Source organism: Seriola lalandi, unplaced genomic scaffold (genome assembly GCF_002814215.2).
Source record: "Seriola lalandi dorsalis isolate HSWRI2012SDOR001 ecotype SW California unplaced genomic scaffold, Sedor1 jcf7180002054345, whole genome shotgun sequence".
NCBI lineage: Eukaryota > Metazoa > Chordata > Actinopteri > Carangiformes > Carangidae > Seriola > Seriola lalandi.
Window position 1 is genome coordinate 382647 of NW_019524898.1, and position 17240 is coordinate 399886.

At 44.5% G+C, this 17240-nt stretch overlaps 1 protein-coding gene across 2 annotated transcripts in view; it reads left to right on the forward strand.

Moving 5' to 3' along the window:
* agrn (agrin) overlaps positions 1-17240 on the forward strand; it is a 250471-nt gene that overhangs the window by 163243 nt on the left and 69988 nt on the right. For both annotated transcript variants that reach the window (XM_023407702.2, XM_023407704.2), the window contains 3 exons: positions 3742-3966; positions 6157-6381; positions 8925-9131. In XM_023407702.2, the coding sequence (XP_023263470.1) occupies positions 3742-3966; positions 6157-6381; positions 8925-9131 (657 nt within the window). The remainder of the gene's footprint in view (positions 1-3741; positions 3967-6156; positions 6382-8924; positions 9132-17240) is intronic.

The window sequence follows — 17240 nt, forward strand, 5'->3', positions numbered from 1 at the left end:
ACATTTGATGATAAACATTGCATTTTTATGCATCCAGGAAAAACATAAACGCAAAATGAGATTGAAGTGAATCAGAGTTGTTGGCACAAAACTTTATTTTTTATTTTTTTCTACAGAAGTCATATCTTCAGCTCAAATAGAGTTGAGAAAGTCATTTAGTTTTGAATCTACTGAGCTGTGTGTGGAAGACTGACTGTTCACATTTAGAGCCGAGTGAATTTTGTGAATTTGACTGCTGCAGTGTTTTATTTTTTGCAGGTTTATTTGCCTCGACAGACAATATAGCTCTGAACTATAAAGATGTTAGCTGTAGCTAGTTAGCACGTCTGTGTGGAGTGTGCCTGTTCTTGTGTTTGTTAGCTCGTCCTTTGACTGGGCGACGGAACCAAATCCTATTCTTTTGATTATTTCTCCTCCAGATGCTTCTCACTTCCTCCTTGTCTCTGCACATTCACGAACCCGCTCACTTTGCATTGATTTTTATCTGCAGTCACTCTGCCTTCAGCTTTGCCTTTTGCCTTCAGTCTGAACTCACATAAGAGTAAGCACTGCTAATCAGCTGCTTGCTAGTATCCATCTTACCTCTGCAGCTACAGCACAGCACATAACAGCCAGACTGATTTCTGTCGCAGTCTGACCCCAGATTGAACCCAGAGTTAAAGCCTAATTTGCTGACATGTTCGTGTGTGTGTGTGTGTGTGTGTGTGTGTGTGTGTGTGTTCTGTGTGTGTGTTCAGGAATTGGCACAGACACACATGCGGGTAGTGCAGTCACAATACATCCCCGATTGGCAGACAATGCCTCCTCTCCGATTCAAATGAAGCGAAACCTGCTGAGTGGAGATATTCCACTAGGTGTGTCCATTCAAATGCTGCATGCCTGTGATTAGAAGAATTAGAGCAATCGTTCGGTGCAAAGAAGCAATCAAATCCAGGTCCAGCTGCGATGGACTGACAGGAACAAATCCAAAACGAGTCCAAAAATAGCAGGATTTTAGAAAACGCAGTATTTTAAATGTACATAAATCAACAGTAAAAGTCTTTTTGAACGTACATGAAATAAACGTAAGAGGAATACTCTTCTAATTGGGCCGTAGGGTGCTGGCTGTCCTTTGGGGTGTCCTCTATCTTCCCTTGTCACAACCTAGAGATGTCATCTCTCTGTTTGTGCTGGAATACCGTTGCTTCAGTGTCACTTGGTGTCTTTATCTCTCTGTCTATCTGTATCCTGATCTGTCTTTTTCTTCTCATTATCCTTGCAGTCGAAACCTCGCTGAGCTTTACTCCAGCGAGGGAGACTGATCTAATTGGCAGCGAGGATCATTCTAATTTAGTGAAGCCAGCTCTGCAGACTTTTTCAGCTTCTCACTTTCTCATTTTTTTTTGTGCCACTTTTCACATGATAATAATGAGAAAATATAAGCACAACTGCCTGAAGTTTGCTGTGTGCTGAGCCTGTTTTTTTCCTCTCTTCTTTTTTTTTTAATTTTTCTTTTTTTTTCAATGTGCGCTTGTTACACCGATCACATTCGCCCAGGCAATTTGCCTGCTTGTCTGAGTCTGAGAAGGGAGGTTTATCTGCACTAACACCCCATCGAGGCTGCGCTTCGTATCCAAATCGGCCCCTGTTAGTATTCAAATCAAGAGCCCCCACCTCCGCTTCCTATTCTACCTAGCTCTCATGCCCCCGACTGTCGCCCCCACCCCCCCTTTGCCTGTCAACACTCCAGCTTCACTCAGAGGAAACGAAGGTTTGGTAGAGAGAGAGAAAGAGAGAGAAAGAGAGAAAGGCCTGGCTATTATTTAATGAGATCAAGAAGTGTGAGGAGGATGCTGTTTACTGTCACAAAGCAAACAGGGGCCCCTCTCTGCAGGCGAGGTGGATCACTGGGCCTCTCCCTCATCCTCCTCTTCCTCTTGAGTAGCTGTGACTGCCGCCTCCACCTTAACAACCACCATTTTACAGAGAGTGTAAGCGCCTTGACAAGGTGCTTCTTCTTGTCAGGACATATACCTCCTCCTCCTCCTCCCACTCCCAACAGCAGGTGGATCAAAACACTGAGGCTGTGAAGGTTATTTCTAGGTTAGTAAATGCTACATAACAAGAAAAAGCCCGAAGTGTTTTGTAAAGTCTAGATTGTGTAGTGAGTGTAACTCGTGTGTAATTGCTGCCGCTGTGACCTTTTACCTGCTCCGGGAGAGACAACAAGGTCGTTACTGCAGCGCTGTTTCCCACAGGTCATCAGTGTCTCATTGTTCATATGATTAGACACAAATTAGAGGCCAAGTGTCACAATCATTCTCTGGTCCACGTTGGCTGCCATTAAACCGCCATCGATGGCTCACAATGACTTCTGATTTCAGCGAGTCGCTTTTGCATCAGTCTCCTTCAGTTCCAGCTGTAATTTTAGTACTTTATTTCCAAGTTGCTTTTGAGGTGTCTGTCATTAATTAGGTCTAGAGTCAGTTTCAAAGTTGCTGCTGCAGTACAGCACAAATATAAAATGAAAAAAAAAAAAAAGTGTTCGTTAACGAGTCGAACGCACCAAACCTCAAAAGGACTTGACAGGAGAGAGTGGGAAAAGAAAAGGGGGGAAATGCGCCATGAAGACGAGGAAAGCGAGGTGGGGGCATATCCTTTGATCAAGAGCACTCCTCGTAGCACTCCTGTCTCCTTACACATCCATAATATATTTCTGCACACATTCCAGTCTCTTATTAACAAGGAAGCCAGCGCCATACCATCCTGAAGGCAGGTGTCAACAAAAAAACAACACACAAAAAAAAAAATCTGAGCACACACGGTTTCCTTCATAACTAGAAAGAAAAGAAAGAAAAAACTAAACAAAATGCACAGCAAAGAATTTAAAATTCAATATATGCACTCCCCTTTAAATTAAATTCACTGATGTTTGTTGTAACAAAAGAGAATAATATCAAACATGGGTAAATATCTATTCGAACAGTCGCGGCTTAGGAAATGAGAGGGCCGCCGACGCGCGGCTTCTCTCTCATGGGAGACCATGTTTGTCCATGACAGTCATAAATATGTATCATGCTGCAGGATGACGGCGATTGTAATCTGATGGCCGCCTTTTGTCGAGCATATGAAACCCGAGAAAAGCCCCCCCGCACCCCATCGGCGGCGAACACAGGCGAAATTAAAAGTTGCATCCTCTCCTATCATTGGAATGAGTCACTCAGAGACAAGTGGCACGATGTTTAATTAGGGTGGAAACAAAGACCTCGGGGGGTAATACCTCTCTCCCTTCTCCCCTCCCCTCTCTCTCTCTCTCTCTCTCTCTCTCTCTGTCTCTCTGTCTCATTTGTAGAAAAGTAAATATTCAGACGGTCGCTTTTCAGCCGTGGCGATTAAAGCATGCTCGAGCATAGCAAGAGCGAATGTGTTATGAATGTAAAGCTCCTAATTCAATTCGCTCGACGCTGCGAAATGAAACACAACTTGTTTGTACGAGTAGACAGCTGTGACAGTGCGTCCTTACCCAGGGGTGTCAAGTAGTTCTTCAAACCCACAATAACTGCGCCGGGCTTCCAAAAGAGCACCGGCAGCCTCTCAAATAACATGGCCTGTCATACATGATGCACTCCACGAAACAGCAGCAGTGAGTGTCCTGGAGTACAGCTGGTTGACAGGTGCACTCTTCAGTGTAATAACTCCTGTTTTTTTGTTTTTTATTTGACTAATAAATGTTGTTTTCATGTCCGCTCCCTGTCCCCGCAGCTCTGAAGGACCCCTGCACTGAGGTGACCTGCAGCTACGGCAGCACCTGCGTCCAGTCGTCGGACGGCTTGTCTTCTAAATGCATGTGCCCCCTGGGCTGCGAGGGCAAGGCCGAGGAGACGGTGTGTGGCAGCGACGGAGAGGACTACCGTAACGAGTGCGAGCTCCATCAGCACGCCTGCAAGAACCAGAAGAACATCCGTGTGCAATACCAAGGGCACTGTGGTGAGATACCGCTCTCTCTCCTCCATGTATTGTTTTTTTTATCATTGATCAGTTAATCTAGTCTTAAGTGTCCAGTGCCCATCATGATTTTTCGGAGCCCAAGATATCGTCTTCAAATTTGTCTGATGTGATATTTGCAGTGATACAAGGTAAAAGCAGAAACATTTGAAAGCAGCAATTTTTTTTGTCATTTTGCCTGATAAATAACTTAAATGATAAATTGACTATGGGAAAGCTTCAAACTTTTCTTTGTCCTCCACGCTCTCTGCTCCTCTTCTTTTCTTTTCTTCTCTCTATTTACTACCTCTCACTTGTATTCTGTCTCCCTCACGTACCTCTCTAACTTCCTCCTCACCTCTGCTGAGTCTCATTTTTCATTCAGGTTGCTTTGCTTTACACCAGTTCTCCTGCAGTGTGAATCATTGTTTTCTTCTAAGTGGGTCTAGATTTTGTTGGACCCAGCTTTTTTGCTCATCCTCGTTATCATTAGGCGATGGTTGCTAATTCCCAGTGCTCTCAACTTTGAGGGTGTTTTTTTTTGTTGTTTTTTTTTTTTCTTCTTTGCAGCGAGCCAAAGGGAGGGAAAGAACAGCAGGCACTAACTCTGTCTCTTAGCAGCCAGAGCCTCCGGGAGACATAGTAGGGTGGTGGGCAATGAGAGATGGATGTGCAGCTCTGCTGGTGGAAGGTTGGTCGTATAAATCCAGCCTGAGTCGGCCAAAGTGACCCGAGTTACCCTGTCCTCCGTGGGGAGGGCCGAAGCTCAAGGGACCAGTCCGTCCTGATGGGCCTCTAAATCTTCCTGCAGCCATTTCATCTGAAGCCATGGCTATTTCAAGTTCGTGGCCCTAGCCAGACAAAATGCAGCTGATTTATCCGCACTGCTAGTTTTGGCAGCAAACAGGCCATTCTTTTTGTAATTACCCTACTTGCTCAGCTAGAGGAAAGCGTGGATCCTGTACTTCTCAGTTAATGGGAGGTAATGGTCTTGCTCACAGATAATGGTCTGGCTGGCAGGTGAGGCACTGCCTTATGCAGAGGCACCGCATGCATTACGATAAAAAAAAACAACCCTGTTTGCTCGGTTGCTGGTCTCTGCAAGCATTTGCATTGTGCTGATAGAAAACAGTCCGAGGCCTGGCCAGAGCTGGCCGCGGCCGCTCCGCCTCCCGGCCCTCCACAGTCAAACCGCTCTGTCCCATTTCATGGCCCCGCATTGTTGCTCTTTGTATGCCTGCCAGAGGTCTTTGGAAACCATTTCCTCTCATTCTCTCTTTCTCATTTTCTTTCTCTTCCTTTCAACTCCGTTCCCGATGATAGGGTGTTTCATCCTTGGTGTGATTTGAATGACTCGCCAGCAGTTTGGCAGTGATTTAATATGTCACAGTGCTACATAAATCCTTTGTCTTCCCGCATGCTGAAAGCATGGCACGGAGGATAAAGTCTGGGCTCCTGTTTCAAGGAGTAACACCCCCGTCCCACACATCCGCAAACCAATTCCATTATGATCACGGACTGATAGGGCCGAGCGTGCCAGACTGACGCTCCCCTGGAAGGAGGGAGGTGCCAGGGAGCAAATCAAACCGACAGTCTCTTCATCCATTTCCTTGTCTCCCCTTCATATCCAAGGTCCCAGTCTGAGCTGCTCTCAGCTGCTCGGCTACTGATAATATCTTCGGAGCAGCAGTGATGGAGGATCATGTCTCGTCTTCTCCTCTCCCCATTCCTTAGTGTCGTCTGTCCTCTCCTCTCCTCCCCTCTCCTCTCCTCTCCTCTCCCATATTGTCAAACAAACAACAGTTAATGCATTCAGCTTATACTGAGATGATGATTTGGCCTGAAAATCATATTACAGGTATATTGTTGTTTACTACAATTTACAAACTGGCTCACCAGAGCTAACAGAACTTTACTTTGGAAGGAATTGAACAGTTGCCAGTTCTGAAGCAATTAAGCAAGGACACATCATGTCCTGTTACATATGTACTGTCTTTTTTCTTTTGCCAACGTATTGTTGTTCAGTATTTCCACAGAGGATCAAAAGCTGGACAGAGATGTCTTTGATAAAGCTTTCTTGTCCAATCCCCCCAGGGTCTAATTAACATAAACGTTTCCCAACTCAAACTGTGGTACAAACTGTGCAGATATGTATACTGCAGCACATATTCACCGACGCCTGTGTCTCCGCAGACCCGTGTAAAGACAGCGAGAACAGCCTGAGCACAATGTGCCGGGTGGAGACTCTCACCCGCAACACCCTCATCTTCGGCCTGCCGGAGTCGTGCCCTCCGGGGAGCGAGCCTCTGTGTGCCAGCGACGGCGAAACCTACTCCAGCGAGTGCGCCATGACGGCGAAGGGCATGCAGAAGGGCATCAAGCTCAGGAAGATCCATGCAGGACAATGCAGGAGGCTGGGTAAGGAAAAGGCTTTGTGGGTTTTTGGAAAAGAAAGTGGTTGTGGATCACGATAAAGACGTGGATCACATGAAGTGCTTCATCATACAGTTCCAGAAAATCTTGCAAATTTGTCTTTGATATGAAAAACAAATAAATAGAAAAGACCTAATACAAAGAGCTACGTTATACTGGGCACGTACATGCTCCAGCAAAGGCTTTTATGTTGTGCTACAGCACACCCATAGCATATTGGTGCACAGCCCATAATTGTCTTAGATTTAATCTTTTATCACCCACTGTTCTCCTGCATTAACATGTACACGGATCGCTCGTGCTGCGATCGAATCAACAGATAGTAATCAAGATGCAGTCGTGAAGCATCTGCATCCCATCGTCATACATGCAAGCTTTCACATATATCACATAAAGTCTACCTCTGTACTGTGGGACAGTATTCTACTCCACGGCACAGAGATAAATGACTCTAAGGTCTCGGGATCTGTACTGTATCCATGCTAGCAGTAGCCTCTTCCAGCCTGATAAGAGCCTCCAGGGCTGTTATCTGTGCTATTAGAACACGGGGTTTAAGCCTTAGTCAACAAAGAGCTGTCAGCTTTTACTGTACGTCTGATAGCCATCGGAGGAAATCCAATTTTCCCGCTGTGTTGTTGGCGTGGCTCTTGCAAAGCCACAGCTGTATTGGTTTGTGGCGGTGGTGTGCAGGGAGAGACCCTCGCTCATGTACCGAGACCTCTTGACAAACTCCACAGACAAGAATAGATCACTGCCATGGACGGACAACGAGGAAGGGTTGATAGACACTCGCGTGACACTCCCTGGTTGTGATGCCCGCTCTGCGTGACAGGCTGACGGAGGAGTGTGAGGGTTTCAAATTGCACAAATCCCAGCCTAAGTAGCACTGTGAGTTTGTGTTTGCATGCCAGTGTGTGTGTGTGTGTGTGTATGTGTGTGTGTGTGTGTGTGTGTGTGTGTGAGGATGTGTACGTGTGTGAGCAAGTGGATGAACGTTTTTTTTTTTTCGCCCCTTCTTTGCTGCGCCTTTTTCAAATGAAAGAATAATTCAATTTGAAACAGAGATCCATGAAATCATATCCCTAAGCAAATTACAAATTGGTAACTAATGAAAATGGCCATTTCGACTTGTAACCATGACATCGCACATCCTTGTAGCCCTCTCACTCAGATACAGCACTGATGTAATTAAGTGTGGCATGACAGGCTTTTAAAGAAAAGAGAAAAAGGAATTGAATTGCTGTACAAATTTGATCCACTGATCAGGAATGAAATAAATTCGAAGCCTAGCGAGCGCCTCCAGAACAGAGGCCTGCTTCAAATTGGATTTTCTCACTTCAATGGCAAATTTGCCATTTCACATTACCAGTATTTCTTTCTTTTTCTTAATTTCCGCAGTAGATTTCTGCTTAGTGAGTCAAAATGTAATGAATATAATAGTTTAGACTTTAACTTGACCCTAAAATGAAATTCTTCACTTTGACTTGCCCAATTTTATTAAAGTTATTTGGGAACTTTATTATTAAAGTTAGATGGGAAAGCCTGATCTCCAGTCAGGTGTCAGGGAGATTACATCACCAATGAACATGTATTAACAACAGCCGCACTGTTATTAAGTGTTGCTTCACTGAGTGCGTTACCAGGCTTGTTTTGTTTGTTTTGCCATGATTAATATTATAAAAAAATAAAATAAGATAAAAAGTTAAAGGAAATATAAAGAAATGATCCAGTCCAGAGCAAATATTTCTGTCACAACGGTAAATCTCTCCTCCAGCTGCAGAGAGTTCTCGTTAAGTTTTGCAAAAACCATGAACAATTCATTACTTTTCTAAAAAATCAAAGTAAACAAATTAACAGATTTTTTCCACTTAATGTGCTTTGAACAAAAGGACCAACATCAGCACAGACTAGCAAACACTCTAGTATTCTTTTGTATGACCAGCTTTCGTATCTGTCGGTGTCATTTTATTTTCTTTAGTCGTGAACAACCTTTGATTCTTCTGTTCGTTAGCAAAAACCTATTCATTTCTGATGTGTTGTTAACAGTTTCAGGTATTTCCACAAAAAGGCTTTAACCTCCGCTGCTGAAAGAAAAGCTTTTTACACGCGCTACCAGTGACATCAGTCCTCTCTAACATGTAATTACTGTTTGGATGAAAACCGATTTTATTTCCCCGTGGTTGGACCAGCACTGTCACACGGCAGGAAGGACAATTAGTTCAACACTCTGCTAGCATGAAATGTTTTTTTTTGTTTTGTTTTTACGCTCACTGAGTATCTCTGTTGTCCTTTCCTCTGTGTTGATCAGTCTGACTGTTACAAAACTGGCAGTTGGAAAACATCTCTAAAAAGCCTTATCAGTGTCTATACAGATGGGTGACATAACAACAGTGAAATCTGAATAAATGACAAATGCCGATGCTTCCGTACAAGGGGTTACCGCCTGGTTTTTGTCTGTCTGCGGTTAGACAATGTACAGATAATCAGATAGTGGGTTCATTTATTTTTTCACCCATCTCCCCTTTCAGAGCAATGCAAGGAGGATTGTCTCTTCAACGCCGTGTGTCTGATTGAGCAGCTGAGCGCCCGCTGCTCCTGCGATCCCATCGAGTGCGACGGCACCTACAAGCCCGTGTGCGGCAAGGACGGCCGCACCTACACCAACGACTGCATGCGACGCAAGGCGGAGTGTCTGAGCAAGGCCCTCATCCCCATGAAGCACCGGGGGCCCTGTGGTGAGTGGAGCTGAGGGACGGGAGGGGGGGGAGGGGCGACGGCTCCTTTGCGGCTTAACAAGAACTAATGTTGTTTCCTCCCAGTCCCTCTCTTCTCCTGTGTCTGGTTCTACTTGTCTTTAATGCATATTCAATGTGAATTTCCTTCTGTGTCACGTAAGTTAACGACACGTATGTCTGTACTTTAAGATTTACTGAAACGGTTCAGAAATGCTCTCTGAAGGGGGGGGGGGTGGCGTAACTCAAACAGACAGGATGAGTGTGCCTTCCGTATAAAAAACCTTGCCCACACTTCTCCACTGATTTACCTCCCATTCATCCGCTCATCCTCGTCACGCTTCATCCCTCCATCTCAAACACACACTCACAATGAAACCCCACCTTCATGTTTCATTCATCCGCTGTCTGTCTTCTACTCCTTCACTGGTCTTCCACTCCGGTGGCTTCTGTCATTTTTTTTTTTTTTTTTCCTCCTCTTGTCTTTGTCTCTTTGTCATGTGTGTTGCTTTTTCTTGTATAAAAAAAAAAGCTATTCTTTCTTGTTTCAGTGCGTCAGTCAGTCTGTCTGTCTATCTTTGTCCGTGTGGCCGTCTTCCTGGCTGTCTGGCTGCAGGTGGAAAGTGGGGTCACCCAGTGGCCGACCTCATCAGGCGGACTCTGAGGGGTGAAGCCCTTCCCCTCGCTCCGTGTGGACCTAACAGGAGGGGGTCTTGTACTGCTGCCTTTTTCCTCTCAGTCCTTGTGTGTCTCTGTGTCATTAATGTCTTTTCCTTCTGTTTACCCTCCTGCAAAGATGTGATCCATGAGGTTGGAGAAGTCTTCCTCTGTCCCCGCTCTCTGTGTTTTATTTCCTGTATAACCAAAAAAGAAAAAGAAAAAAAGAGCATCTCCTGCTCCTAACTACCTGAGCGCTGCTCACCTCTGACTCCTTTCTCTCTGCATGCAGTATTGCACGCCAACCTCACTGCTACCCAAACAGCCCCTCTCTCCATCATCCAGACTATCTCATAAAAGCTTGTATCTGCTTGATGAATGCACTCAGTTTTTTTCTTTTAACCATTTGTGACCATTGAAGCTGCACTGGATTTGAAGTTTGACTGCATTTTGTTAAATCCATTTGAAGCCCATATATCCAATCCTTTTATCTTTACTTTTCCAAACTGGAAGTAACTCAAGTAAAAGAGTTCTCAGTTTAAAAACCTGTCAGACTAGGTGAGACTTCAGTTTTGGAGGTAGGCTAGTTAGTGTACGACATGTAGCCTTAAACGAGATGAGCAGCAAAAGATACGACAAGTTCATTAATTGAATAAACACGCGTATTCTACTTACTTTCCCACACCTTACCTTTCACCAGCTACTTCCTCCACAGATTGATCCCAGTTCAGAAGGTCAGTAAGCTCGATTCACTGCTATGAAGTGCGTTTTAGTTCAAAGGAGCCATTTGTAAGTTTTGCTAATGCTACATAGCTAGTGTTAGCATTAGCAGCTGTTTACTCACCAGTCTAGAGGAAACGTCATGAGTTCCACATCAAACTTCATTCCTTTACTCACCAGCAGCTGTCTCCAGAGGTGGAAAACAACGCAAGTGTTAACTCTTGTCTCTATCACGTCTTTTCTTCTACTGAAGTTAGCATGCTAACCAGTTAGCCCCGGCCCGTCTGGTCACTTTCCAATGAGGTCTCACTGCAGCCTCAGAGGACATATTATTACCTCTTGTCTTGTAAACGCAACGATCACCACAACCCACTCCCGGCAAGAAAAACCTCTCCTTTAACTGCCAAGATCCCAACTCCTTAAATTGATTGACCAATCAGAGTAGAAAACAGAGTTTAATTTTGGCATTTTGGGAAGTTACTCAGTGTGTGTTTTTTTTTATGTTTATTAGCTAAAGCTGATATCATCTGCAGCCGGCGACATTTGCTGTTTTAAGCAGCGAAAGCAACAGTCAGCTCTCTCTACACCCGAGGAATTATGGGATGATTCCGCAGCACGTAGTTCACATCCAATACCATCGTTCAGTGCCAAAGCAAGGAGGGAGGGAGGGAGGGAGGGAGGGAGGGGAGTCTTTTATGTGGCAAGGCAGACAGTAAGGAAAGGGATGTCAGGGTACTGGACAAGTGTGTAGATCATCCAACACTCATGCAACAGACCACTTATTAATGTTTACTTTTCACCATAACCACATTCGAAACGTTAATCAGTTGTTCTAATTCATAAAGGAGCCGTAGTTTCCCTGCCGTAACCACGATCGTTCCCTAAGTTTAACCGTAGTTGCCACGCACAGATTTGGTAAAAATAAGTAATGAAATAATAAAACATTGTCATCGAACATAATCTGGGGTCTTACACAATCTGTTTGGTGAAAGTAAGAAGCCTGCTGCCTGACTGTATTGTCAATTGGTTGGTTTCTAATAAAAGAAGAATGAAGAGGGATAAGATTCAATAAGAGATTTGTAAGCCTGTAAGCTTAGCGAATTTTATTAACCCAGAACCAAACCCTAAGCTGCACACACTTCAGTCGATGTAAAATGTGAAAACAGTTGGCAGGATTGCAAGTGATTTCATAAAAATGTCCATTTTGAATTTTGGTCTTTGGCACTCTTGTTTCCAGATTATATCCCGATACACCCAAATTATAACCAGTCATATTTTCTCAGTTAAAACTAGAGACATAACATAAACAGTTTATTTAGCCTCTCTGATCATTTTTGGAGCTGATGTCAGCGCCTCATCTCAGGTTAATCTCCCCCTGAACTGGAAGCATTTTTTTGTCCCAGCATGTGCGTCAAACCCTCAGGAAACTGCTCCCGCTGCTTCGTGTCACATTGCCTCAATCAACAAATCCAAACAGCAGACGCGTTGCGTAATTTTGTCTCGGAGTTTCTGTCCACATTTTCATTATTGGTGTGTCACTTGGCGATAAAAGGAGTGAGATCTGTTCATCCTCCAGGCGTGGGGGTGGAGCTGAATACTAAAGTTATCTCCCGTTGTCAGCGTCAGGAGGCACCAGCGCTCATTAGCATTATTCGACCGTCGGAGCTGCGCCTAAATTGAGTAGTGGAAATGGCAGGGCAAGAGCTTATGTGTTTTGCTCTGTTTCATTATTTCTGGCAAATAGTGTCCCAGTCCAACCCCCCACCCCCCACCCCCCATTTATTTAGTTATTTGACTTTCTGTCTCTTCTCTCGCTTCATCCTTCCTGCCTTCCCCCGCGCATCGCAGCCGTCAGCGGCTGGTCGTATGTTTCTTTAATGCATTTTTATTGACATTTGCATATTTTTCAAAACAGAGCGCCACAAACTCCACCGCCACCCCCGATTTGGTTTTAATTAAACATCAAAAGAGGCGAGCGTAGGTGCCCACTGAGACTGTTGGTTTAACCAGACAGATGATATGCATGCAGAGAGCGACTCTGTGTGTTTGTGTATGTGTGTGTGTGTCTGTTTACATGTTAGAACTATCTGTCTTTCTTTGTCCCTCATGTTCTTTTGAAGTTTTTTTTTTTTTCACTGCCAGTGTGTTAGTGGTACTGAGTCAAAATAAGATAGAGGTCCCTCTCTGTATGTGCAAAGCCTGAAAGACTTAAGAGATAACCCTGACAGACACCCGGGGGATGCATGCAGTATCTTCCTGTTTGTGTGTGTGTGTGTGTGTGTGTGTGTGTGTGTGCGCGCGCGTGCGTGCGTGCGTGCGTGCGTGTGTCTTCCTGTCCTCTGAAAACACTCACTTGTCAGAGATCAATCAATAGCCCCCACTGATCACGCCACAGGAACACACACACAGATGCACACTGTATACAGTGTGAGACACTCTGCCATTGTGCTCTGTTGTGCTTGTGCTCTGACATTGACCGGCATTGTGAAAAGACAACAGTACAATGACCACCGTGTCATGTGGTACGTACATACACACACACACACACACACACACACACACACAAACACACACACACTCACAAGCGAGACAACTGGAGGCAGAAAAAGTTTCATATGTCTGAAAAGGGAGACTTTGATATATTAAATTATCATTACTTGATAAGTAATGATCTCTTTTCTCGTTTCATTGGCTGAGTGGTGCGTGGGGCGGGGTGATCGATCGGCCTGCCAGCTGTCAAACAGATAAAATTCCCCAGTTCTGACACCGTCGTAAATCTCTTTTCATGTGGGCGCCCCCGTCAGTACTCACCCTCACAAAGAATCGTCATGTGAAGAACCCACATATCTGTAATGTCCCGACTGCTGTCCGCCTCGGAAAAAACAATTTGATTGATATCTGAAGCTCTTCAGTTTGGAGATGCAGACTCCACGTGGCATTTAACTGATTAGCTTACGTCCGGGCCGAGACACAAATCTTTAAGATGTCCGAGGACACGTGAGTCAGTGAGGGATTTGCTGGAAGTGAATCAAAGTCGGCTGCTGGGAAGGATGGTGAATAGGTCTGCGGCGCCGGATTCTGAGATGGAATAAAAGATTCCTGTGACACTGCGACAAGTTGTTTGTCATCGACACACAAGCCGATGAGATGACACAGCTGCTCCATTGTTAAGAAATATTATCAGTTGTTTTGTTTTATTTATTTCTTTTTTTTTCCACTCTGGATTTTCATCATGTTTGTCACCACCATGATGATTGATTGTGTTGTAATGTTCATCACCTACTTCACTACAGGGTTTTTTTTTACCTTGTTGCTGCGTGGAACATAAAAAGAATATTTTTAGGCTGAAGCGATGAAATCCTGTTTTTCCTCTTCTTCCCGAATGATGTCAACACAGCAGGGTACCAGCACACAAACTAAACAATGAACTGTGCGTGCAGAGGTGGCTATTGTAGCAGAAATGTGGTAATTGTTCAGCTATATTTAGAGGGAGCAAGCACTGGAGGTACATTGGCACCCTAATAATTTCAAAGGCTTTTTGTTTTTCTATTGTATCTCTAATAAAAGATGGGTCAGTACAGAAGAAGTCAGAAGTCACTCAGCTTTAACCCATAAAATATAGGATCAAGAGAAGTTAAAGGGCCCAAGTTGTATAAAGTGAGGTTTCCATGTGTAGTTTGATTATAGATCAGGTCTAGGTTCTGTATTAATATTGTGAAAGTATCAAAGCCTCAGTCCACAGAGAAATGCACACAGCCTGTATTCAGAAACTGAAACCAGCCGTCAGGACTTCCTGTAACTTTGTGATGTCACAACAAAGCAGTCACCAAGCCCCGCCCACCTGAACCCACCATCCAAACCTTTGCAGGATGTGGTCTCTCTGAGTGTTTTACCTGAAATCTGCTATATTTTTATTCTATCACTCAGAAGACAGACAGCCAATCAGAAAAGAGGATCAGAGAGCCTCCTCTCCTCTGATTGGCTTACAGACCTGTTGTCACTAGAGCTCCAGAGAGAAGCCGGAGAGAGGAGATGTAAAAACTACACAATATACATACATATATATACATATATATATATAACCACAAACATATCTTCTTGTGGAGCAACACTTCTAATAAAACACTGTAAAAGTGTAAAATACGGAGATTCAACAGTTGTCACTATACGCAGAAGGATTTGATATGCCTTTATAAAGGCCTGCCAACTTATTTTGATACTGTTAAAGTGCGACATGCTGATGAATTTGGCAGGATAAGATACAGGAAGTGGGCTACAGCTCTACAGCGCTTTCACCAATAATGATCGAAATTGCAGCGGGTTCTCAACTTGTCATCGTACCTTCATGTAATGTACTCTCCTTAATGTGCTTTTGCTCGGATTTACTGCCTCCAGCTTTAGGGAAAGATATTTGCAGCTGCCGTGAGAGTATTATTATGTTGAAAACTCATTGTTCACTCACTGTTTAGAGTTGTCCAAGCCCTGTGTCTGTAACGGACAGCGGCGTTCCCAATAAGCTGAAGCTGCACAAAGCTCGACAGTGAAGAAAGAGACGAAATGTGAAAACTCATTTGATGGGGGAAAAAAAACAACATAACAAGTCTTATAATTTCAAAAGAACTGGAATTATTGTGAAGGCTTCACACAGACTTCCACTGAGGGGCAAAATTTAAATAATTTCAAAATAAGCGTTTTTTAAAAATTCAGTTTATTTAATATCAGAGAGCCAGACTCTGTGTCAAATTAATCACATTTACAATGAAAATGCATAATTAAACCTTTTTTTTTAGTCTTGGCCCAAGTTGTATCACGGCTTACTTCCTGCCCAGAGGTTGTTTTCCACAGCTCCTTCAAGTCAAGCTATTTTAGTGCATATTCAAGTCGCACTTTGAATCAATGGAAGTGACTGCGGGAGTGCGAAGTGGCTCGCCATAACTCCCTGGAGTCTGCTGATGTGCCGGCCTCATGTCTGGTATAAGAAGAGTAAGAAGTAGAGAGGAGTTTCTAAATTGGTAGTTACGCTGTTCATAAAGTAGAAGCACAGGCAGCAGTGTGAATTCAGACGGCACAGAGGAGGATGATTCTGTAAAATCACTAAAACAGACACAGTCTGAGAGGAACGCAAAGTAGGAGTGAACAAATGGAAGAGCTAGTTTTGCGGACACAAATTCTTTATTCACAGCTCTTGAGTCATTTCATGTGTACACAGCTGAGCGTGCGTGCGTGTGTGCGCGTGTGTGCGCGTGCGTGCGTGACTGCAAGGCCAGAAAAAAACTCATGTAAGTTGTTGCTTATAATGTGTCGCCTGTCGCCTCTGGAGGTTAACACAGAATCACTCAGCGGCAGACACATTGTCATTGACAAAGAGTTCTGCAAAGCAGGAGAGGAAAATCAGTCACCTTAGGTGTCAAGACTCTGTGCCGAATATTTTATCATTTGCATGTTTATTTGATGAGCATCTCCGCCTGCGCGCTGACACGCAGCTGTGGTGATTGGACTCACAATCAGTTGTGGAGCTCGAGTATGTAAGTCAGGCTGAGATCACCAGTGCTGTTTTTTCCTAATCAAGTTAATTAGAGGAAGTGCCGTGGGAGCGAGATTGACAGCAGCCAGGGACCGTCGGTCCACTTACTGCGGCCCGCAGGCTGTCATCGTGCAAAACTTGCAGAGAAATGTGGGTCAACAGGGTGTCAGAAGTGACTCGAGGCACTGTGGGTGTTACACGCCGTCGGGCTGTGATCAACCACGCAGTTTTTCCAATTTATAAATTTTTCATTTCGTTTCCTGTTTCCTCTGAGCCTTTCTTCATGCTGCAGCTCCCGACCTGATTGGAGATGCAATAAACATTGAGCTTTTGTCGCTCCGTCTTTACTCATGTTTTCTTTTGTGCGCATCAGTCTGAGAAAGCTCCAAAATCGTTTTATTTTTTGAGACTTCCTGTGGCGTACACGCATCCTGCTGATAGAGTCACCTTTTTGGATTAGACAAACAGTGTTTAGATGTCATCTCACCTGTGATAGATACATGTCACAAGATCAGGGATCCCGGCTCATCTTTCTTCTCTCCCCACGCTGTTTTTGGTTGTCTCCATTTTGAAGAGCAGCACGTTCTTAGTTGTAAATGCACAAAGAGGCTTCAACTTACCTCCTGCCTGTGATAAGTATTCAGTGGTAGACAGACACAGCCCGCGGGTATGCCTTTTTGCTGTATGCTAATATAGCCTTTTCTCTGCACCTCCCTTTCCCTCGACTAATATGATACATAAATGTTTTTAATGCGACGGAGGCGAAGGGAGTCGGATCAAAGCCCCGCAGGTGGAGAAACACAGAGGGGGGCGGGGCTTGCCGTATATTGGCTGTGCCCCATTGGAGTCCTGTGTTGTAATGGGTTGCGGTTGTAGGTGATCCTTCCTGCCAGTTGGCTACTGCAAGCATCACCTGGATTACACTGATTCACTGCCCTGCATAATACAGGGAGCGATTTTGGAATTGCACACGGACCCGAGGGGGAAAAGTCCAATTAGCATATGTATGAGCTGAGCGGAGATGGGAGGAAGCTCTAGCCAAAATAATCTCCCGGCATTTCACCGGCATGTTACAGGGGGTTAACAGTGGTACGCCTTCTTTCTGCAGCAACCACACAATCAGAGCCAGAGTCCTGCCGGGGCCTGCTGTGCTGCAACACCGACATAACGAGGGGTTTTTAAACGCTTTAGAAGTAGCACTGCGACACCCT